Source organism: Coturnix japonica, chromosome 1 (genome assembly GCF_001577835.2).
Source record: "Coturnix japonica isolate 7356 chromosome 1, Coturnix japonica 2.1, whole genome shotgun sequence".
In the NCBI taxonomy this organism is placed as follows: Eukaryota; Metazoa; Chordata; class Aves; order Galliformes; family Phasianidae; genus Coturnix; species Coturnix japonica.
Window position 1 is genome coordinate 109,750,300 of NC_029516.1, and position 24,772 is coordinate 109,775,071.

Below are 24,772 nucleotides of genomic sequence, written 5' to 3' on the forward strand. Positions count from 1 at the left end.
ACATTCCCAAAGCATTTGGAAGGGAGTGCCTTGCAAAGCAGGGCCTGTCCAAAGGCTGCTCCTCTTGGGCATGCTGCCCAGCATTCTGCTGCTTTGCTGCTGCTGCTCCAATCCCTCCAAAGTAAAATATCCCGTAAACCTCCTGTAAATCAGGACCTAAGACAGCAGAAACGCCGCATTTGGCTGAAGCTGCAGTGCGAGTTTCAGGAGAAAAGCTGCTATGATCCTCATTTGTTTGACAGCCATCCTCCTACAAAATTGGACACAGAGTCTGGAATGACTGTGAGAGGTCACAAGCCCACTGCAAGGGCCCAAGAGGAAGACAACACTGGCAAAATACTAAGGCTTCAGCTCATCACTGACCCATGAATATTGACTGCTGTGGCACTTCTGTCTTATTGAAGGCTTTTGCTGATGCCTTGGACAAGAATTCTTCTGCAATTAGCATCTGAAATCTAAGAAACAAAAGCACAGCCCTCTTCAGCTGCAGCTCGGAGGAATGCCATATCAAAGTTTTCCCAAGCTCTGCCCCTTGTGTAGCTGTATAAGAGACTCCTTGTTCCACAACATTAAGCAAATGACTATGTGCAACTCCTGTGTTTATTAGTGGGAGGCGACACTTTCCAAAGCCTTGTCTGTTTATGAACCAAAAGAATTGTGCAGTAAAAATAAAAATTAAAAAAAAAAATAAAAAAAAAATATAAGAAATGTTCAGAAAATAGCAGGGAAGATATAATTGAAATTGTCCTTTCTTTTCACACAGTGGATTCTCCGTTGTTTTTATGCAGCCTGTTTAAAAATGGCTCTGTTCTGTTTGCAGTAGGAAAACAATGGTGTAGACAATTTATTCAGAACAATCACTTATTTGAGATCTGTTATAGTCAGAGAGCTTTGACAAAGCTTGTGTCATCACAGAAGCCCATGAACGCTATTACATATCCTCACACACCTGATGTAGCATTCCTGACACTTCACTGCTGTCTGAATTGATGCAAAAAACATATTGTAGGACACACTTCAGAGCTGAGAGTTTCTTGCAAGACAGTTTAAAAGACAGAATTTAGGGTTTTCTGTTTGCTTTTGTTTTTAATAAACATTGCTAAGAAATCTATGTTCAGAACAATTAATATTTGTTTCTACCACTGAAGTAATTTCAACTTTTCTCCTTTGCACTGTTTGCACCCAGGAGAGCTACTGCTATCCTCTGCTGCACCTGGAGAAAAGCCTACATTGAATGCCATTGTGCCAGCAAATCCAGAAGTTGGGGAATTTTTTGGTCCCCAAAACTGAATACCAGTAAGGCAGACATGACTGCTTTCCTTACTTACCATGGCTATGAGCTAATGCAGTCAGAGGGGGAGCAAGACTGACCCAGATTTGAGATATTTCCATCCAGTCTAGTCTGGGAACAAGGTCTTCCCCTTGCACCTGAGAGCTGGGACTTCACAACAAAACTGTTTAGACCTGAAGATTCCCCCAGGCTTACCTCTGTTATCAAATCTGTGAGCACTCCAGAGCTATGGGACTTGAATCAGAACAAGAACCAAATGTGAACTGACCTCCTTCCTCTCCTCCAACTCAGGTACCCACAGGCACAAAGATCAGCTTCAGTTTAAATAGCTTAAAAGTAGGTTCTCCCAGAGTTTCAGCAATAGGAGATGTCCAAAAAATATGTGATGTAGGTATCATATGATACATGCAGGCTTCTTAGATTCCAGAATGAGTGGACCTTTCCAAGGTTATGTAAAGAGAAGAGGCAGAGAAATGAAATGGTAAAGGCAAAATGTACTTCCCTTGTTTAGTATTCCTCTACGCAGGAACAGGATCATCAAAGATATTCACACAAGCCCCACAACTTCCCTTCTGACCATGAAGATTTAGTTGCCACTGAAGATCAGCCTAATTTGATATGACAGATTCTGTGCTTGAATGCTGTTGTCATTCATCATCCCTTCTACCAAAACAGTCCTCCTTTATTTATTTATTTTTTCTTAAAACACAGCACATGGCTCAAAATGGAGCAATCTGCACAAGGGTTGTAACCAGCTCCAATTAATACTGTATTAAATGAGATCAGCAAGGGTCCAATGCAGACATGATGTCCAAACCTTAGCCTGAATCAGAGCTAGTTTAGATTCCCCAGTCATCACAGGGAAAGGAAGCCACACGATGTCCTGTCAATATAAACTTGGTAACGTTGCCCATGCAGCTCCAGATTTCACATTCCTGCCGCACTGTGTATTGCTGTATTGCACTGTCAGAGATCATGGGGAAAATCCTTGAGGCCACAGGTCAGACGACACCTTCCAACCTATGGCTTCAGCTTCGGGCAGCCTGCCAGAAAATGCTTGCTTATTTAATGGGGCTTCTTTTCATTTTAAAAGGCATTATCCAGACACATATTCCTCTGTATGTGTTTTGTCTGGATACCTATTTCTGCAGGAAGTTTATCTTTTTCTTTCCTTGTTCATCTTTCATTGGTAGCATAAAGCCTGTGAAGTTTTTAACATTTATTTTGTTTTCACATGATCCATAAGCACATTATTTTGACACAAAATAAATGTTCCAGTTCAGAGTGCACATAGCCTAAGGACAGATCACAGAGACAGAACGCACCACATAAATACACCAGGGATGGGGATCATTCACTGTTTGGTTTGCAACAACCATTTTAGATGGAAATGAAGTAAACTTCCTGCTGTGCCACTTCCACCTGCACCTACTACAAATTGATTTCTGGGTTCAGTTCTCAACTGAAGGTACAGGTGCTGCTCCAAAGCAATGGTGAAAATGTCCTGCGTGGCACACAGAGGATGGGAAGGCTCATATCAGGCTCCACACAGAGCTTAGTCCTTACCCGCACAAAGCCAGCCTGCATCCATCTGGACACCACTGGACACAGATGGAGAAAGATGAAGCCCAGCGCTCTTGCATCTGAAAGTGAGGTCTGAAGACAGCTGAATGAAACCCTGGCGTAGCCTGTGAGCATGCAGACTGCACCATACCCAGCACAGTGGGTTTTCAAAACAGGCTCTAGGGAACAGAAAATAACATTTGTTTTCTAGATAGAATTTAAATAAGCACTATAGAACTATTTTAGCAAACAAATAAGCATGCACTAATGTGCTGGGTTCCTGCCTCAACTCTCAACTATGACAACCTATTAAAATACCTAAATGTTTCAGGCAAGTCATGTTTTTATTTGTGTGGCTTAAAAGAGGATTATGATGTGGCCATATTATTTACGTATTTTTCAGGCACGATTAAGAAAAAGTAGTGATTGCGAAGGTATCCCAACAGAGACAGCTAGCATTTATGTGATACGTGGGCTGATTGGAGATGTAAAAGTGCTGTTTGTTATGCGGCAGCCAGTTATGAAACAAATGATCTGGTTCCAACATAAACTGTTAAACTGAAAACATGCCAGAGGGAGACAGCTGTCAGTACATTAAAAAGTCATTTTCTCAGACAACAAAGACTTAAACCAATCATTTTATAAACATATTTCTTTGCCCAACCAGATTTCCGTAACTCTAATGGTTCGTCTGTTGCATGGAGAAATAAAGTAAGTTTTTGCTCATATGATTTGTCAGGAATTCTTACTTGGAAAGAACAGATGGCGCTGAAAAATTGAACAAGGATAACCGCATTATCAGGCTTTCAGCTACAAATTTCATTCTTTCTACACATACTTAAAATGGAAACAATGCATACCAGAAACCTTTGACCACGGCCAAGGCAGAGTTTGCATTTAAATGACACTGCTCACAGTGTATAGAATCACATTTTGGAGTCAGTTTCTCCAGATTTGAGACAAAGAGTTTGAATTATAAATTAAAGTTATGGCCAGACTTGCCATGGTGTGAACTTATGCATCTCTATTGAATAAATGAACACAGGGATTTATGCAGCATAAGGATCCTTTCAAACAACTCAGAACAATGCTGTCTTCAGTGCTGGCCCAGGTGATTGCCAGGATAGGCTTGGGAGCATCTGGCCACCCACCCAAAGCACCATGCATCCACCACAGTCATATTGCACTTCTGTATGTAGTGCCATTCTAGCAATTATTTCTGTGTATCCCTCTAACTTAACACCACTCCTGATACATACTCTTCTGAATTATCATCTCCGTGACACTCAGTCAGCAAGGGAAGTCAGACATCTTGAATTACTTCATCCTGTACCACATTTCCAACAGCTTTGAAAGTAACAGTGAGCACTCAAGTCTCAAATCCCAGCACTCTCACTTCAAAAAATAAACTTCAGCACTCGGGTAGTCCATCAGCTGGGCTGCTGTGGGTTAGAGCCCAGGAATCACCAGAGGACAAGAAAACAACTTCACCAACTCACATTGGGAAATATATGGAAAGGGGCTGGGGTGGCTTTACGTGGATAATGTTCAGCTGGTAAGCTGTTGGTGGGTACAACATATTAACATACTCTGCTTTTCACTTTAGTTCAGTGAACTAAGTCTTGGTAGTACCATTATCTTTGCTTATATGTACAACATCATACCTGCTTCTTATCTTCAAATTATAGTTGCTGGTATAGTTTTGCAAGAATTCTTTTACTTTTTTTCTCTTTGCTTGCTTGCTATTCTTCTCCTTTTTCATTCCTCTTCCCTCCTTCCTTTCCCTCCTTTCCTCCTGTACTTACTTCCCCTCTTCCTTCTCCTTCCCCTCACCTAAAATCTTAGCCTGCTGCAGACAGAATAATGAAAAAAGACCTGTGTGGATGCTAAAGACCTAGGAGCTTAGCAGCAATGAAAAGGAAGCCTCCTCCAATGTATTTATTTCTAAGTCAAGTCGTATAATTTGGGGCCAGCCTCCTGTGGGTTTTGAAAACATGGAGCTGATAATAAGGTCACCCACTAGGATTTAAAGCCAGGGTTGCTTCTGCAGCGTGGTACAGAGAGTGGCAGGTGGCAGCAGCGCACAGATACAATCTGCTAAAGCAATAATAATGATTACTACTCAGCATTCCTCTCCAGAAGCAGCATCACTAATGAAAATGTGAAGCTGCTGTAGCCTAAATATGTCATTACTAGCGACATTTAAGATGAGTCCAATGGCAGTGGTTGCATCCACCACCAGCCAGGCCCTGAGTTTCTGCTTCCCAAGGGATGGAAGGGCTCCAGCACAAAGGGGAAAACATCAACTCCATAAATCTGCTGACCTGGGATCCAGTGAATCTGCCTTTTTCCCAGGGTTGAACCAGATGCATCTGCCTTCAGCAGGTGGCTGTGGCTGCACTAGGGAACCAGGAACATCCCCAGCCCCAGAGCTTGCCCCAGCCCCAGCTGGGCACAGTCCCTTGGCAGGGCAGCCTCAGCCCAGCTGAGCAGGATGATTCAGAGCCCACTGGATGCTGCCAAAGTCTGCTCCAGAGCAGTGATGTTGAAACTGCAGAGAGATTTGGGGCTCCCAGCCAGTTCCCAGTCTGCCCCCATCCATCATCCACTCTTCAGGCTGCTGGTTTCAGCCTGGCACTGCTTCCAAGCCCCATACTGCCTTAGTGCCCATCTGTTTCTAGGACTGACATGATTGGTAGTGAGGGCAGAGACGAACCAAGGTGCTGTCAGCCCTGCATCTCTGTCCTCATCTCTGCCACCCCGCATGTGCACCCATCATGGGTGGCACAAAAAAGGGTTGCAGAAAACAGAGCGCAGCCAGCTCTGTGCTCCACTGCCCAAGAGTGGTGCAGAAACAATGAGGGAATGAGAGTATCATTCAGTCCTTGGCATGGAAATACTCGTGCACTGGGCTAATGTGTAACCTAGGGCCTGCATAGCTCTTGACGCAGGTCTGCAGTGAATAAATATAGCAGGCTCATAGCCTACAAGCACTGCATCTAAATATGCATGTCTTAGTCTTAAGTGGAACTTGCTGTGTGATGTGTCGAATCACGCAGAAAGAATATTTTGAAAGCACGCCACTTCTAATTAAGTCAATGCTCACTCATAAAGGTTGTTTTGAGCATTTACTACATATAAATGAGATAGGACGTGGTTGGTTTTTTTTTTTTTTCCTGCTTATTATTTTTAATGTAATCAGTTAAATCAGCATATTCTAAATCCCCTTTCAGCTAAGACTTCACTTGCTTTTTATTAGGTTACTTTACCACTATACACAGGATTTTCCCAGCAAGGAACCAAAGAGCATATTCGGTAATTCTTTTGATTTATAAGTTTATAGTTGTAATTCTTTTTCAGGCTCACACACATAGACACACACTTTGGGCTTTTGCTGAACAGAGGTTTCTGTACCCAGGAAGACTGTGAGGCCGTCAGACAAGGAAATGGTGGTGGTATCCAGATCTCTGGACCACCTATAGCGATAGCCTTTTTAACATGTGATGACCCTGTCCCTTGCCACTAGTTAGAACAGGAACAGGAAATTCAGCTCCAGTCTAAATATTTACAGATCAAACATTCATGTTTCCATTTTTAAATCGCTGTTTGCTCATTATATTGCTCATCGCATTTATGTTGATTTAATTGATGTTTTCTTCCATCTCCACTTTGGTATCACAAGCAGTTCCTTCCAGCTGCCCATGAAAATATAATCTTTCTTCTTGAATTTCTGAGTGAATTAGATATTCAAGAGAGAGAGTGGAGCCCAGCTGAATCAAACTGTTTGATAGGAAGTTAAACAAAAACTATTACCTGTCCAGTATGACAACCCTTAGATGCGAGACATTCTTTTGGGGAAATTCACTTGAGGCTCCTATTTCTATTTATTTTATTTTCTCCATACAGCATTTTTAAACAAATGATTACGACAGGCATCCATTTGACTACCCACCATCATCTGTCAGTCATCGCCTTATCTCAGGCAGCTAGTGCATTGCGTGGAAATAAAAGGGTAATGTGGGAAAAGAGTGGCCTAGCTCAGTTTGTCTGCTAAATATGCTCCTTTACAAAGAGAACAGTGAGATAAATTAGGTCTCTATCTCTTCAGGTAGTGTCTGCCTCTATAAGATACAATAATCAAGGCACACTCCTTATTTGGAAGAGGAAGAAATCTTCTGAAAATGCTTCTTTGCATACAGAACCATCAGTCAAAGCAGGCATCCGTGGTGGAGAAACAACTCATCTCTAGTTTTGGACAACTATGCCACTTGTCTTGGTTTTACACTTGCATCTATATCCTTTTTTTAGCTTCTTAGCTGTGTGATGAATTGTAATGGGATGTGTTCTGGGTAACGCAAGTTAAGAGTGGGCTAACGAAGGCGAGTTGCTATATAACTTGTGCTGTTTCTTACAGCTTTTAAGTTTGCTTTAACACACATAATGATGAAATGTTGGTAACCATCTGCTACCAACGTTTGTAAATAAATATAAACCAATCTAAATGTGCCCTGGCTTGCTGCTCTGTTTCAGGCCTGAATCTCTTTTCCTTTTTTCCTTTTCTTTTTCTCATTTTCCTTTCCTCTCTTTCTTCTTTTTCACTGTTTCTTCCTTTCCTTACCCCCCCTTTTTTTTGTTCTTCTTTTCTTGTCTAGAGTTTATGAACTGGCTTAATTTCTTCAGAATCTTTGGTTGCCTGGGGGTGATTTCATTACACTGTTCTTTGGTACCACTCAACACAAATTATTCATGACTGAATAGAGAGAAAAGATGCCTAATTCTGATTATTCAGGGGCAAAGCAAGATGTTAAACTGTAATTTCTTCCTGACAGGCTGCGAAGAGAGATGAATTACAAGCTTTCCTTACATGAGTTCCTTTTGCAAATCTGAGCAAGTGGGACAAACTTGTTCTACTGATAGACGTTAGAGACTTCATAGCATTTAAGAGCCTTAACTAAAGCTCAGCCATGCTTACTGTTCTATAGAAATAAAAGCTGGGATATTAAAAGTCAAAACTTTAGTTTTGGACTTACATCAGAGTTGACTGTATGAATCACAACAGCTCTGGAACACCACTCATTTCAACGCATCCTCTCCCACACACACTTTGACTTGTGATCACAGAATATCTCGTTTGTTTCTACAACAGGTGCTTACTGGGAAAAGTAATATTATGAAAATTGTTCTAAAACCAGATGTTGGATACTTCTTCAAGCATTTACCACAATAAATGCTGCTTGTTGACTGTTGCTATCGCTTTGCGCCATAGCGCCCCAGGGAAATAAAAGCTGCTCACTCTCAAATATGATTTCCTTTCTGACAGTTTTGTCTCTGCAGCAAACAGTGCCTCGAGGTTAAGAGCACTCAAAGGGAAAGTCACATTTTGGGGAAAGCATTTAAAAATGATGATGAGAGAAATAAGGTCTTGATAGTCAGATTATCCTATTAGTTACTTTCTGATGGCTGGTAGTTAAGTTTTACGTAGTTTTAAAACACCTCTAGCACATCAAGGGCCTTCTCCCAAGGTATCCCTTTTTCTTTTGTTGGTGCTCTGCACTGAGTTATTATGTCTTATAGAACATGATTTCCAAATACATTTGTTAAATCTAACACAGGAGAAACCTATCTTGATTAATTTTTAAAAAAAGTTTAAGCATTCCTCTCTCACTAGAGAGCAAGATCAAATATGAGCTTAGCTGTATTATTTCACACAAACCAATGATCTTTTTTTGCTTCCAGATGACTGCAATGCTTATGGAAGCTGCCAGGATGGATTAAAATCATTCATGAATTTGTAATAAGGGTCTTAGGTTCCACACAGCACGTATTTTGCAGTAGAAAGAATGCACTGCCAAAGGATTCATCCTTGTTAATAGCACACTTTGCAGTTTTGAAACACTGGCCTTTCTGACTTGCACAAACAATTGAATCTCCTTCTGGCTTTGTTCCACTAATGACCCATTGGAACAGGGCAAAATTCTAAAGTCAGAGAGTAAATAGGGTGTTCTTACTGGGACATGCTTACAACAATATTCCATACGCTACAGCAGAGATGGAAATAAAAAGCGAAGCTTGCATTTGAGGAACAAAATGTTCAGAGAAGAAGGAAGAACTATTTGGTTCTCTTGCAGTGATTTCTAACAGATATTAAAAATGTTATTGACAGAGCGTGGGTGGCAGTGTGTGCACGTATGTGTGTGAAAGCACCAGAAGCAGCAGCAGAACATGTATTGGAAAGGAACAAGATGACCTAAAGATAGAGCATCAGACAAAATTAAGAACAAGTCCACAGACATAAAATACCCAAATAAATACAACATATTGTATTTATACAGTGAGGCATTAAATCCCAAACATCACCTCCTCCCGGAGATTAAAAAAAGGCAAATCCAATGTCAGTTCATGTTGCCAATCAAGAAGAAACTCAGAGAAACAATGAAGATGTAACAGAGAACATTCTTGTCCTGTGTATGATCTTGGCCAGCCAATTTGGACAGACATATTTTGGTGCTTCTGGGTATGTGGGTCTTAAAGCGCAAAGCAAACTGTACAGAGATTTTGTTTATAAAACTGCGTTCCTTTTTGATACCATATCACAGTGAGTTGTATTACATTAATTTCCTATGCACTTTGGTTCTTCCTGCAAAACCTAGAGAGCACAGGTACACACTTGCATCTGATGCATGCATCCCCCTGGCAGAGATGTTTACAGTAATTGCTGTTCAGAAGCCTAAGGTAGGAGAAGGGTAGCACCACAAAGTTGGTCCCTAGTAAGCAAAGGCAACAGGTGGGGGTTCTAAACAGCTTGATGAACTATAATCCACATGGATAAAACTCTACCTTATGTGGACAAAGCCAGAACAAAATCTGTGCATCATTTAAATCATTCTTGATTCTTCAAAATAAGGACCAAGTTATAGGCCTTTGGCTGCCCCAGTTTCATACTCTTAGAACAGTTCAGTCAAAAAGATTAGGTTGGATACTAGGAGGAAGTTTTTCACTCAGAGGGTGGTGACGCACTAGAACAGGTTGCCCAAGGAGGTTGTGGATGCTCCATCCCTGCAGGCATTCAAAGCCAGGCAGGATGTGGCTCTGGGCAGCCTTGTCTGGTAGTTGGTGACCCTGCACATAGCAGAGGGGCTGAAACTACGTGATCATTGTGGTCCTTTTCAACACATGCCATTCTGTGATTCTGCAAAGAAGGCAATAAATGAAGGCCATACAGCATATGCCATCTCCTTACATTTCTCTCAAGAACTAGGCAGGTCATGCAATATATTTTCTTTATAGCCTGATGGAGGAAGTTGGACTGAGTTATCCAGAAGGATATGAAATGAAAACTTAGTATAAACTGTAGGATCAGTGTGGAAGCTTGGAAGATTTAGGAGCCTGATTATAACACTGAACACTTTAGTTTCAGGTTACCATTTCAGATTTAGACTAGTTTCCATGTTCCCACAAAATATTCTGTTCTCTGCATAATTAGGACACATGCTGTGCAAGCCTCTGTCTTCTATCCTGGTTACACAAAGCAGCATGCCAATCTGGGAATGTTGGAAGTTGGCAAATGGACTGCCTCCTTGGTGCAAAAGGCAGCATCTTTTGAGCTACCTCGAGACCAGATCATTGCAGAGTAGGATCAAATGGTCTTGCAGGATCACCTGCTGGATGTTTCTAATAGTGAGAACTGAGGTGGACATACATGACTAAGTGAGAACTTCAGTGGATTTAGAGTGATTAGACTATGTTCAGAAAACCAACACAGTGCATTTTCACATGTCAGAGCAATACTGGTACATATATATTAAAAAAAAATTCTATTCCTGGGAAAAACTGAGCAGCCTGTAGAAGCTTGCTCAAGTACATCTTCCTCCGAGGAGCAAGACCCAGTAAGTACTTACTGCTTAACCTGCAGCATCAGCCACTTCAGATACTGCAGTCACAGCTACTGCTTTGTTAGGAGTGCCAGAGGATGAACAAGATATATGTGAGGTGTTTTATTCAATGATTCCTTCAAGTACTGATACAGTCACACAAATCCCAGGCCCCATCTTTCCTTTTCTCCCTCTCCCTCTTTCCTTCTCTCCCAAGCAAGTACTTTGTGAGGCTGAAAAGCCAGCTTTCCTCATGCACCTGCTTTTGAAAAGATTCAATTCTTTGCTGCTCTGTGGCACAGTTTGTACCAGCGGAGCAGGAAGGGGCAGTAAGAATCGTGACGATTTCTTCATAGATCTCTGTGGAGCAGATAATTTCTGCTTCATTTCTAGGGCCTCTGAGAATTGCTCCAATATAAACATTGAAAAAAGATCAGAGCGTCACCTAAGTAAAAGAGAGAATCCTGCTGCTGACTAGCCTAACAGACACAATGCTGCCAGCTGGCTCATGCATGTTGTATTCAAATGGCTGCTGTGCCTCACACCAGGCTCAGGCTGATGAACACAGTAAATGAGGGGAAGCCCTGGCTGACTGGCAACTACCACATTCCCTTACCTCAATTCTGCACATTCAAAAGCAGGTATTTATTTTCCAAGGAAAATGACTTGTGTAGGCCATGGTTTAGGTTCTGTAATTCATGTTAACTGTGCTGGAAGACCATCACCACATCTTCAAACTACTCTTCCAGCTGTGAAATCCAATTTCAGGGATGCACATCCCTGATGCTGATTTTACGGCCTTGCCTATCACACATGTGGCCTGACATCCATGTTCCTGAAGGAGAAGAAGCATACACAGGTGTTTGAAACCAATCTTATTTAAGGTGATTTCAATGACCAGAAGCCTCTCTCACAAACCCATAACACCTATCCTGGAAAACAAGCAGATAAGTGTTCCAGGCAGGATCTGATGACTTACTAGCATCCAGCAATAAGGCTACTAGATGGTGCTAATAGTATTTCATCAATACAGAGAGCTGCATATTAAAAAAAAAAAAAAAAAAGCATTACGATGAAAACTGTCATTTACAATCCCACGTATACTTTGGCTCCCCTGAGATTAAGTGTTCTGTATGAATCAGTGGTACATGATAGTTTGGCCAATGCTCAGACAGTACATCAGGGAAGAGAATCGCATGTAATTATGCAACATCCTGTTTAGAGGCCTAAGAGGCAAAAATCTAGCAGTAATCACTTCCAAGGCTAGTAACTCAGTTCTTATTGCCTTCATAATGACTGCACAGTTATTCAGTCAATGAAAATGGAGTCTGATATTGTGCATCAAGAAGATAAATTAACAATAAAATGAGTCTCACTGATACATCCGCTGACTACTCTAGTGTGCTTTTAAAGCATGCTGTCTCCTCCTTAGGAAGATGAAGACGGTGAAAAGGGAGGCAGAAGCAAAGACTTTCTTTTCTTAATACGGGCTTGCATAAAAGAAACCAACAACCCTGTTAAAATGTAATAGACAAATATTCCATTGGAATTAATAAGCAGTCGAGGGTGTTTTAAAAGCCACTTGGTTTATCATCATTTTGGCTAACACAGAAAACAAAACAAAAAGCTATTAGGGACTTCAGTTTAGGCACAAAGTGCCAAATGCCAGGATGTTGACCTTATTTGTTCTGATACAAAATCCATATTCCAGAGAAATCCACAGTGTTCTAATCTTATTTTGTGTAAGCTTCCTTCATCTCTCCTCCCCTGTCTCTCTTCCCAGCTCCAGGCAGTTCTCTTCTGTGCCGCCAGTTGTGCTGGAAATAATCTCGAGAGCAAAGTCTTGGCTGGAGACCCCAAATGTTTTATGGTCAGCGGACACATCCCCTGAAGAACTGCCTTGTGTCTAAAACAGAATACAAAGGATTTTATAACTACAGCAGTTAGAAGAATCCATCCCATTAATAATGCAGTGTTATCACTCGTGACTTAGAAATCAAAACCCTGAGTTCATTCTTTAAAACCCACCTCGTTAAGGTAGGCCATATGACAATAAGCAAAGGCTAATGAGAAGAAGACGCAGCGTCTGCCTAAAATTAGAACGCATGACATTTGCATTGCCACGGGCTTGTGGACAACACGGAGGCTATTATATTCACAGTATCATAGTCTGGTGCGGGTTGGAAGGGACCTTAGAGATCATCGAGTCCAACCCCAGGGATTCGAGCCTCTGTGTAGCAGAGCGGCACTTCTACCACTTGCGCCATAGGGGGATTCGAACCCGGGTCCCGGTGTTGCAAGCGGCATTGCTACCACTGCGCCACCGGGGCACATATTATCGGTTTAAGCATCATATGTATCTGGCTCAGTATATAGCGACTCAAGAACAGCACAGTGACCATTAGGGAAGAGGCACTTTCTGACACAGCACCATCAGGCCTACGAACAACCGCAATAGCAGCACTCCGCCCACAGCACTAACCATCCCTCCCTCCCCTCCGCCTTAATGGCTCCGATCCCATCTCGCCCCGCCCCGCCCTGCCCCACCGCACGTGCTAGAAGGAAACACAGCCCTACGCATGCGCGGCACCGCCACCTATTCTCTGCACCATCAGTAGCTGACCCCGGGCACCGGGAGAAAGGAAGGAGGCGCCTCGCCGAACCACGGGCGGCTTGTGTGCCCCGGTGGCGCAGTGGTTAAGGACGCCGCCTTGCAACACCGGAGGCCCTGGGTTCGAATCCCCCCTGTGGCGCAAGTGGTAGAAGTGCCGCTCTGCTACACAGAGGCTCGAATCCCGGGGGTTGGACTCGATGATCTCAAGGTCCCTTCCAACCTGCACCAGACTGTGAGACTGTGAGAACCGCTATCTGCCTTCTGATTGGTTGTTGCCGCGGCGGCTGTTGAGGATTAAGCCCTTTAGTCCCGCCCCCTGCTTCGTCCCTCCCACCGCCTCTTCCTCGGCGCTTTTCGCTCTTTCTCATTGGCCAGCGCGGCTCTTCACTCCTCCCTCCCTCCGCCGCGCCGCGCTCTCCAATTGGTCAGCATCGAGCTCCCGTTGCCCCTCAGCCCTCCAACCCCGCACATGCGCCTCGCTCCCGGATCCGGCCCCTCCTTCAAGGCGGCGAACGAAGTTGTGTCCGTCCCCCCGCTGGTCCCGCCCCCCGCCCGGGAGCAGCGTCCTCGAGTCCGGCCCCGCCCCAGGCAGCCCGAGCGAGGCGGTGTATGTCTGTATGTGTGTGTTGGGGGGGGGGGGGAAGAGGCGGCCGTTGAGGCGCGCGCGCGCTGGCGCCGGGCTCGAGCCGGCGGCGTCTCCCTTCTCTCCCCTCAGTCCCGCGCGGCGGCCGTGGCGGCAGCATCAAGCTCGGGAGCGGTGCCGCCGCCTCCTCCTCCTCTTCCTCCTCGCTCTCCCCTCCGGGGCACGGTGAGCACCGCGAGCACCGCGGCGCGGGGACGGACTCGCCTCTCTCAGCTCCCTCCTGCCCCGCGCTGCCGGGACCCGCCGCTCTCCGCAACGAGAAGAGCGGCCGCCTGCTTTCCGCTCATCCCCCCCCCCTCACACGGCCGCGTTGGGACGGGCGGCGGCTGTCCCCGAACGGGGCGGGCCCGGCCCCGTTGCTCCGTGTGCCCGCGGCTCTGTGCCCTCTGGTAGCGGCTCGGGGCTCCGGGAGGGTCCCCTGGGCGGGGGGGAGGGGGTGGTTCGGCGGCCGGAGGGAGGGAGGCTGCGGGCTGACACTGTGGGGGATCCGGGCTGCCGCGTCCTGCCCTCTTCGGACTGTCAGCAGGGAGCGGGCTGGGCTTCTCCGTGGGATTTCACGTCTGCTGTATCGCCTGGGAAACTTCCTCAAGCCCGACATAACTTGGAGCGAAAAGGGGAGGAAAAGCAAAAAAAGAAAGAAAGAAAAGCCATTTCCTTTAATGTTACAGCCGCTGGAAAACACAGCTGACAAGTTCCTCTAAAGATATAATTGCAACATCACTCCTGTAGAGGAAGCGAGACCTGGAACGTAGGACCGCAGGGAAAGCACTTAATCTCTACTCCTTTTGTGCAGTGCAAGAGAAGGCAAGGCTGTTCGATGCCATAGGACTCTCCGGTGGGAGATTTAATGCCTCTTAAAAGTATTTTTAAAGGCTTTTCGGAAAGGTCTTAAGCGCAAATTGCTCGTGCTTGTAAGGCTTTAATCGTGTGAATTGGAAACGAGGTTGGGTGTTGGAGGAGATGGGTGTGCTGCTTTCTGTCGTTTTCTATAGTAAATGCAAACGCGACCATACCAATGCTGGACGTGGTTTGCCAGAATCCCGGGTGTAGTCGCTGCCTGCTGCCTCTGACTGGCGGTTCTGAAAGTTGTGCGTGCTTCCTACTATCTCTGCTCTCACTGACCTTGTTCAGCTGAATCCTTTGTGTTATTGGTGCTTCCGAATCTTGTGTAACGTCTGCCACCGGTGTAGAAATACATCATGTAGATAGGCTTTTGGATGGCTATCTCGCTTCCCGCTTGGTTTTCCTCGTAGAAATCTTCTTAGAACTTAAGAGACTGAGAATAATCCTTTTTTTCCCCTTCTAATTCAACAGATGCAGTTTATGTTGCTTTTTAGTCGCCAGGGGAAACTGAGACTCCAGAAGTGGTATGTCCCACTATCTGACAAAGAAAAGAAGAAAATCACAAGGGAACTTGTTCAAACAGTATTAGCCCGCAAACCGAAAATGTGCAGCTTCCTGGAATGGAGAGACCTGAAGATTGTCTACAAAAGGTTGTTCTTTCTCACTAACCTCGTAATTGACGTACATCAGAAACAGTGTAATGAGTAGCGAGAAAATAATGATGGTTGATTTTTTTTTTTTTTTACCTTAATTTATCTGTTTTGTTTTTTTCTTCCCTCTATTGGTTATGGAGGAGACTGACTTCCCTTGAATCTAATTTGATAACCAAGTAGGAATCATTCATGTGTAGCAAGTCATTCATGCGTTTAGAAATGTGCTGAAGAGATGAGCTTTCCTTCTTCTTTCATGAGGAGTGGTGGTTTTTAGTTGCTTAGAAGACCACGGTAAATAGATGAGTAGAAATATAAGGCATGTAGGGTTTAATAGGTATAATAAAAGCTAAATTTTATCAACATTTACCTCAGGCAGTGACTTCATAAACTTGCAGATACAACTTGCTTTTAAAGGCTCTCGTGGAATAAGGGAAACTTTTTCTTCTTTCAGAGTATGTAGTATGTTATTTTACTATGAACGCAAAAGCGTTTCTCCAGCTTAAAAACTCACAGCCAGTGTTTTTCTTGTGGTGAAGGTACCATATGATTCTCTTTGGCAGTGTTTTCCTTTCTCAGTTGTTCGCTATCATTCTGGAGTGCGTGACAAGAGTTTTCTTAGCTTTCTGCTGGTCTTTAGAATGTATGACAATGAAGAGGTGTAGAAATAATTGTCCCTGCAAATAACAGTAATTTTCATTTAGAATTAGAATTAGTTTAGCCTTGAGAAAAGAAGGCTGAGAGGGGACTTGATCCAGGTTTATAAATACCTAAGGTGTGGGAGCCATAGTGGTGAGGCTGGTCTCTTTTCAGTAGTGCATGGGGACAGGACTAGGGGTAATGGGATGAAACTACAGCATAGGAAGTTCTGCACGAATGTGCGGAAGAACTTCTTTACAGTGAGGGTGACGGAGCACCGCAACAGGCTGCCCAGGGAGGTGGTGGAGTCTCCTTCTCTGGAGATACTCAAGACCTGCCTGGACGCCTACCTGTGTGACGTGGTGTAGGGAGCCTGCTTTGGCAGGGGGGTTAGACTCGATGATCTCTAGAGGTCCCTTCCAACCCCTACAGTTCTGTGATTCTGTGATTCATTGCAGTTTGCTAGGCTGCATCTCTTCCATCTGAAGGTAGTGCTATGGAACCTTGAATTAACTCCCTTCCCTGGTTATTTACAAACTTCAAAAGGTTTAGACGTTCTTATTTTCTTTGAGGTAGTAAATAATTCCAACTCTTGACAATATTGTTATGTGCTGTTTTTAGGAAAGACAGAACTGGAGCTGAAACAAAGGATTTCTAACTTTTGCCATGAGCCAATTGAGTAGAATTAATAATAATAAAGTATTAGATGTATACATGAAAGCAGGACCTAGAACATCCGTGTATGTAACAACATACAACTGAAGACTCCCGGAGTATCTGATGTAACTCTGGAACACTAGGGGGAGGGAAAATGAGTAAGACTGTGCTTAAGGAAGCATATGTGTTTTTTGCCTTTTAATTTCCTCACAAAACTTCTTGCGTATACGTGTAGACAAAGTTGCTGGAATGCTCTGTGCGTTCCCTTCAGCTTAAAACGCACTTGCATGCATTATCACTTAAGGACTAGATCAGAAAAGCTGGTAATGCATAGCCAAGTCTGTTCCCCTTCCTGCCTAGTCTTGCACAGTGGTATCTCTTCTGGCGGTAAGTTCACTCCACAACTGTTCTCTCTCTGTTTAATACTGTTAGCAACTACTTTTTGTGGGTTTTTTGGTTTGTTTTTCTTTTTGCATGTGTTTTTTCTGGCCTAGAAGGCTGATAAAAATCTGGGTATGGCTTTTTGGGTTACTGTAAGTTGTGGTGTTTGTGTATCTCAGTAATCTGCTGTGGGGTCTGTGGTCAAGGAGAATAAAGCACTTGGCTGCTGTGTATCTGTAGACTGCAGTCCATCTGCTAGTCTGCTAGTGTGCACAGCTGACTGCAGTAGCAATTTTGCTGTCTGCAAACCAATCTGGCACAGTTAGCCTATGAAATTGCTTAAGATTAGCTTGTATCAAGCTAGTTAACATCTCAGTTTCTGCTCTACTTTTGCTTTATTGGCAAGTTACACAAAGCTAAAATGTTACCAGAATGATAGAGGGGATAGTGAGTTTTATAATCCTATGCCTGGTAACAGTAACTGCTTTTGTGTCTCTGTGGAAAGACTTTTTCCAGTCATCTTACTGTAACTAAGGTTGATGAGTCCCTACTACTATAATCTCTTCGAGAAAGAGAGATCTGTTAGCTCAGAGGCAGACAGTAATACCGAGAAGGCAAGCTATAGTAGTCAAGGTCCAGTACTTCCTGAACAGTGGTTAGCTAAAAGAGAAAGACGTGTAACAGAAACTTTGCATGGTTTGTAGTGTTGCATAAGGTGCACGCGTTTGTTTGCTTGCAGACAAAAGATTACTGCACGTCTTGGTTTAGGGAGCCTGCTTTGGCAGGGGGGTTGGACTCGATGATCTCTGGAGGTCCCTTTCAACCCCTTCAATTCTGTGATTCTGTCTCTCTTAAGATCTTTTCTTATCTGGTTTATTACTGAGAAGCTCCCGGTGCAAATGTTATTCAGTATAAGCTGTTCCTATTGCTGTTGTACGTGTTGTATGTACGCACTGCTATTATGAGTCTGAAATTGCTGAAATTTGTGCTACGGTTGCTTTTGGAGTGTATTAACTGTCAACTTTTCAGGTGTAAGAGAGAGTTGACCTAGATATTGCAACTCAAAGAATGGTTGGCATTATTAAAAGTATACTCTAGAGTCTCATTGATGTACCTTTGTTCAAGAACAAAACCAGCTCCAATGCAGAATTGACAAGCTGGTAGCTTTGGCTGCTTTCTTGTATTTAACTTTTGTCGAGAAAGCTGGACAATTTTGATTAGTCTCCTTAGCTCTGTTTTATTTCATCCTTATCATTTACATGGAATGCTTTCTGGATGAATCTTCAAGATGATGGAACTACAAGCGTCTTTAAAATCCATGTGAATATTTTGCTTTTAGTTCTTGGTTTCACATATGTAGCATTGATACGCTTGTAAAACTAGGTCAGTCATTGTTACCTGCACTTTTTTCATTAGGGAAACAAGTTCTTTTAGAGGTCTAAAAATGTGCATGGAAGTGTGCCCTGTTTTTGGCATAGCTCGTGAATTGGTTTGGATGTGTTCTGTAGTTGGTTTGGAAGAGACTTACGTTTTCAGGCTGGTGGGCACCAGGAGACTTAAAAAAGAATCTCAACTTCTGATTTCGAGGTTTGAAGCAACTTGCTGGATAGAAAATTGAAATGTAGGAATCCATTAACAGTTGTGCTTTATGACAGTAGAAAGGGGATTGTCTGCAGGCAGCTGATTAGAAACTTAGTGAATACTGTAAATGATTGCTCTTCACGTGGTCATTTTCTTTTGTAACTAAGTAGTATTGGATCATACACAATAGAAGTTTATGCAGCTTTCCCCTTTTGGCAGATAAATCAACATTAAATGTTCTAATTTCTAGTAATTTAGTGAAAAAAGACCTTAAAATAGGATGTGTCTTTTTTTTTCTTTAAGGATCTCAACTACTTACTGCATTAGCTTCTGACAGTGTTATTTATTTTCATTTAGCGATATAGAATCATAGAATTACCCAGGTTGGAAAAGACTTTGAAGATCATCAAGTCCAACCGCAGCCTAACCAGTACCCTAACTCTAAAAACCCTACACTAAATCATATCCCTGCGCACCACATCCAAACGGCTCTTAAACACAACCAGGGATGGCGATTCAGCCCCCTCCCTGGGGAGCCTATTCCGGTACTTAACTACCCTTCTGTAATATCCAATTCCTAATATCCAACCTAAACTTGCCCTGGCTCAACTTGAGGCCATTTCCCCTCGTCCTGTCACTTGTCAGTAGTGAGAAGAGACCTGCCCCACTCTCACTGTAAGAACCTTTCAGGTACTGGAAGAGGGTGTTCTAAGAAAAAGCAAAATAACTTGATGTAAATTTTTCTTGTTCATGTTTGATATACTGAGATTGTAGGATTTGGTTATCATTGGTAGGTAATGCGATTAACAAACGTGACTTTTATATGACAGTCTGGGATTTTATTCATGTTATATGGTTTTTAATTGGCGCAGTCTGTACTGCCTTCAATGTTATGGCAGTCATCTGTTACCACAAAATAACCTTAATCATAGGTTACTTTAAAGCTTCACAGAAAAATACGTTTTAAATCTCTCCTACTCCCAAAGAAAGAGCACGTTCTGCAAGTACTGCACATCTCCACTCAAAGCATGTTGATCATCGCATGATACTGTCATGTGGTGAGGGACACAAGCCCAACAATGGGATGTGATTAGTATCTTTATGTCTGCCTAATTGCCAATTTAATCTGTTAAAATATAACTACAGGGTTGAGTAGGTGGCTATAAAACTAAACAGATGTAATGATAATAGTTAATTAGGTTTGGTAGTTTAACTTGATCAGGTTCTATGTGCAATATTCTAGTTCTTGTGGCACCTCTGCATCCATCCAAGTAGAAGCAGCATCTTTATCTTACAGAGGTTTACCAGTACCGAGTTATTGCACATTTCTACTAGAGGTTATAGCCTGCTGAAATTGGAAACTGTAAGATAAATCTTGTGTGGCTTTATTACTGTTGCTTATTTCTGTATCCTAATTAAATAGTGACTGCTCTGCCTGTTCTAGAATCTCAGAACTTCCTGTAAAAATAATGTAATTTCTTTGAAAGAGGAAAAAAAAAAATAAATCCCAAGGAAGATTTTAATGATTAGAACTCTCACTGGGTCAGCTGTGATAACCTGTCACCAAAACACAGACTCGCAGGCAACTTGAAATACCTGTTTACGTGTTAGAGGTGGTGTTGTGTTTTTCAGATATAGAATCACAGAATTGTTTGAGTTAGAAGGGATGTTTAAAGGCCAACTAGTCCAACTCCTCTGCAATGAATAGGGATACCTACAGCTACATCAGGGTGCTCAGAGCTTTGTGCAGTCTGACTTTGAGTGTCTTCAGGAATAGAGCTTCCACCACGTCTGGGCAACGTGTGACAGTGCTTCAGTGCCCTTATTGTAAAAAATTTTTTTTCTTCTATCCAATCTAAATCTCCTCTCTCTTAGTTTGAAACCATTTTCCCTTGTCTTACCAAAACAGACCCTGCTGAGGAGTCTGTCCCCTTCCTTCATTTAGTCCCCCCATTAGATACTGTAAGGCCATTCTCAGGCTACCTTGTAACCTTCTGCGTGCTAAACAGACTCAGCTCTCTCAGCCTGCCCTTATGTGAGAGTGTGTTCATCCCTTGGATCATTTTTGTGTCCCTTCTCTGGATGTGCTCCAACAGGTCTGTGTCTCTCCTGTACCAAGGGCTCCACATCTGGACACAGTACTCCAGGTGAGCTTTTAACTGCACAGAGTAGAGGAGCAGGATCACTTCCCTTGACCTGCTGGCCATGCTTCTTTGGATGCAGCCCAGGATATGGTTGGCTTTCTTGTCTATGAAGGCATACTGTTGGTACGTGTTTAGTTTGCTATCCCTCAGTACCCTAGGTCCTTTTTGTCAGGGCTGTGCTCCAGCTTTACATCTGTACGTCCCAGTTTGTCCTGATAGTGGGAGTTGCCATGACTCTGGTGCAAGACTTTGCACTTGGCTTTATTGAATTTCATGAGGTTCTCCAGGCCTGCTGCTTGATCTTGACTAGTTCTCACTGAATGGCATCCCGTCTTGCAGGTGTGCCAACCTTACCTCACAGCTTGGTGTGATCTGCAAACTTGCTGAGGGCGCACTTGATTCTACTGTTGATGTTACTGATGAAGTTATTAAACAGCACTGGTTCTATGTGCTGACCCTTGAGGGACACCACTCGTCATTATCTCCATCTAGACACTGAGGTGTCAACCACCACTCTCTGGGTGTGATCTTGCAGCTGATTCCTTGTCCATCGAATGGTCCACCCATCAATTCCATATTCTTCCAGTTGAGTTCTGTTCCTTCCAAGCTCTGTAGGCCTTAGATGTCTGTAGTTAGAATTTACCTGCAAGCCAACTTAGATGCTGAATGTTTTCAGGCTGGCAGCTTTACAAACTTTCCAGTGATGTCTTAAGCAGGTGTTCTGTCATCTAGTAGAACACCATTAAAATGACAGGATTTGCAAGCTATGCTCTACCCATAGCGATCTGATACCTTAGCAGAATTAGTGAGAATAGGGGACAAGTTGGCTGTAGTAACGGCCTGCCAGTTATGAGGCTTCCCACTATTGAATGAGTGTAGCTGTTGTGGGGGGATGTTCATGAATTTGGTTCCTTCCTCAAAACTAAACACCTATGAAGTCACTTAGCTAAAAGCAGAAATTGGAGTGTTTTTATTGCTTGCAGTTCCTTTTTGCTCTTCAGTTCTGTATTGCATTTCCAAGTGATATTTTTAAGCTGTTTTGGATCTCTCTGAATTAGTGTCCCTTTTCTGACATGTGGGTAATGCTTATCATAAAGTATTTCCCTAAACACTTATAACCAACTTATTTTAGGACCAAGGATTCCACCGAGATGGGGAAAAAAACCCACAAGCTGCAATAGTAATGAATATAGCAGAATACTTTTTACAGATTGGGCCATATTTGCTCTTTAGTGTTGTGTATGACTTACACTGTTTTCAGAATTTTCCTTTTTTGTTGTGCACATTAGAGTTTTCTGACAGACTCATTAAGAAGCAATACTTCTACAAAGCACTTAACGTTTTCAGCTTGCATGCAGGAATTTCTTCATCTTTGTATGGTTATTCTTCATGCAAGCTTATCTACTTGGCAGAAAAGCTTGTTTATCTTCTTTAGACTGTATCTGGACACCCTTTTTTTTTCCCCTGAAGCCGTGGACTACAAAGCTAAAAAATGAGAACAAACTAACGCCTTTGAAAATATGGGTCTGAAGAAACTTGTATTTTTGTAGTATCAACATATTCTTACTAGTGGTGGCTGGTGTGTAAATCCTATACTTTTTGCAGAGTAGGCACATTGAATCTGCATTTGACAGTTACTACTTCAAAACAAAACAAAAAAGCAAACAACAAATCTCCTTGGAGAATGTTCTCTACGTATGTTGATAGATATCCAAGACTCCATTTTGTGTTACGATGAGTAGTTTTTGTTTCTTGGTATTCTTTCTCTAAAACTGCAGCTGGCAGAGCTCGAAAGTGTACTCTGCTTAATAGCTGCCAACCAGAGTCTTTCAAAAGTATGTTTCATTTTCTTTTAAATGAGAACACTGAGAGCATGCAGCTTTCTTGGAAAGCATTCTATGCAAACTAAAATTTTTTTCGCCCCCCTCCCCTTCTTTTTTTTGTACTCAGATAAAATATTCCTGTGCATCAAAAGATGCTCTCAAGTAATAAAGAAACACGAGGAGTTTCCTTTGTGGGTAAATAACACATTTGATAAGATTTATCACTATGTGATTCAACTTTTTGAAGCACTGAAAGGGATCAGCTTACCCATGCTTGTCTGAATATGAAGTTTTGTGCAGATGAATTTGACCTGGGTGCAGGTAGTGAGTGTAAATGTCAGCAAAGCAAGCTACCAGTCTAACATGGAGTTAGACTTAGAAGACAAATAAATAGAAAAATAGTCAGGAGGCTTGAGAACTTTATAGCATAACTCTCCAATACTTTTCTTTTTAAACAGCTTTGGCTGAAAGATCTCTTATACAGATAACATCTTGTAAACTACCACCATGGCTGTAAATGTCCTTGAAGTATTAATGAGAAGGAATAGCGTAGCAGTGTAAAATCAGAAGAACTGTTCTCAGATAGGACTTAAGATGAGCTGACGAGTCACTGTGGTAAAGATATAAAAGGGCAGGGGAATTAGTGTGATGTGTTTCACTGGAAGTGCCTTTACCCTCTTCGCCTTAAGTTCTGTGGAATAGCTTTTCTTCTCTTTATAAGAGTTAAGAGCTTTCAAATGAAAGTGTTTCTGATGAGGTATACATGATAAAGTAAACCACAGCAATCTGTCTTGGCAAGAGAGAGGGAGTGGGACTTGCAGCATTGTCACGGATGGTGACTTAGTGACTGGGAGACAAATTTAAATGTACTATAAAATAATTTTTATGTGACTCCTACATGAAACCTGTGGCACTTTTCTGGGGGGCTTACAGACTCCCAGCTGGTAAAATTTCTGTGTTAAAAACTTGTATTAATTTCTGCACACAGGGAAAGAATATTCATCTTAAACTTAGCGTTTAAATCTTAATGACTTTTTTTAAGCAGGGTTGCCTTCTCTGTTTAATGCTGCCCATTATTCTCTCTAAACAAGCAAAGTGAAGCAGCTCCTCATTTACACAAATGCCAATTAAAACAGGTCTTGAGATTTCAGTTCTGCAGTGTGTGTCTGTGTGGCATATGGTTTTGGCATTTTTCAAAAGGATGAGTAGGTTTTTCTGTTTTGGTTTTCCATCAGCTGTTTTTAAGCAGAAATTGAACAACTCTGTGGTAGTGCACAGTAGAATGGGATGGTCTTTTTGTTAAAGCGGAGCTCAAGATCATATCAGAGGTAGATAATTCCTTGTATTTGAAGGTGGAAGTAAATGCTAGAAACAAGCTGATAGCCTCTCCTGACACCAGAACTGTTAGTAGTAATCAAGTTGTTGACTTCATAGTGACTGGGGTATATGACATTAGCCCTGGAATTATTTGTCGTTAGTTGTATTCTTTAAAGACCAAATCCTAAATTACTAGTTCAGTTTGTTTTTCCCAGTTTGTTTTAATTAGATGTTGATATCTGTATGCTGAACCTGTGTGATATATGTTTAAAATTGAATGTGTTGATTAGTATATGATTGCTTGGATGTTGCAGGTAGAATAAGCATCTTGCCTCAAAACTGCCAGGAGGCCAAAGAATTAAATGTATTTCCTTTTCCAACCACCACTTAAGTTAATTTAATTCCATCAACTAAAAGGTTTTAAAGACTGAAGCCTTGCTGGACTCAGATCCTTTTGTGCCCAAATGCATGTCTGGTGGTCTCCAAGCTGTTCTTTGATGGAACTTGCATGGCTGTTGATATAGAATATTAATACTGTAAACTTGAGTTTGAAGGACTACTGAGCATTTAGTACCTCTGAAATGAATGCATTTTACACGTCTTTTGCTAAAATGAAGATTACTTTGTCATTACAGATATGCAAGCCTCTATTTCTGCTGTGCCATTGAAGATCAGGACAATGAACTGATAACTCTGGAAATAATTCATCGTTATGTAGAACTTCTTGACAAGTATTTTGGCAGTGTGAGTTAGTA

General features: G+C 42.5%; 1 protein-coding gene and 1 long non-coding RNA gene across 14 annotated transcripts in view; one reads left to right on the top strand and one right to left on the bottom strand.

Moving 5' to 3' along the window:
- Window positions 1–12,290: 12,290 nt before the first annotated feature.
- On the bottom strand, window positions 12,291–12,965 carry LOC107325682. Its single transcript, XR_001559742.2, has 2 exons — window positions 12,754–12,965; window positions 12,291–12,631 (listed from the first exon to the last, which is right to left on the bottom strand). It is a non-coding gene; the product is annotated as an uncharacterized LOC107325682 (long non-coding RNA).
- An 855-nt stretch (window positions 12,966–13,820) lies between these two features.
- The window catches only part of AP1S2 (adaptor related protein complex 1 subunit sigma 2), a 35,277-nt gene continuing 24,325 nt past the window's right edge, over window positions 13,821–24,772 (top strand). For 5 of the 13 annotated variants that reach the window (XR_001559703.2, XR_001559700.2, XR_001559701.2 and 2 more), the window contains exons 1-3: window positions 13,822–13,946; window positions 15,297–15,475; window positions 24,653–24,761. Coding sequence is in view for 10 of the 13 variants with exons in the window: in XM_032441142.1 (XP_032297033.1) it covers window positions 15,297–15,475; window positions 24,653–24,761 (288 nt within the window). In the remaining 3 variants the exon portion in view is untranslated. The other 8 variants (XM_015886466.2, XM_015886487.2, XM_015886523.2 and 5 more) reach the window with 7 other exon arrangements.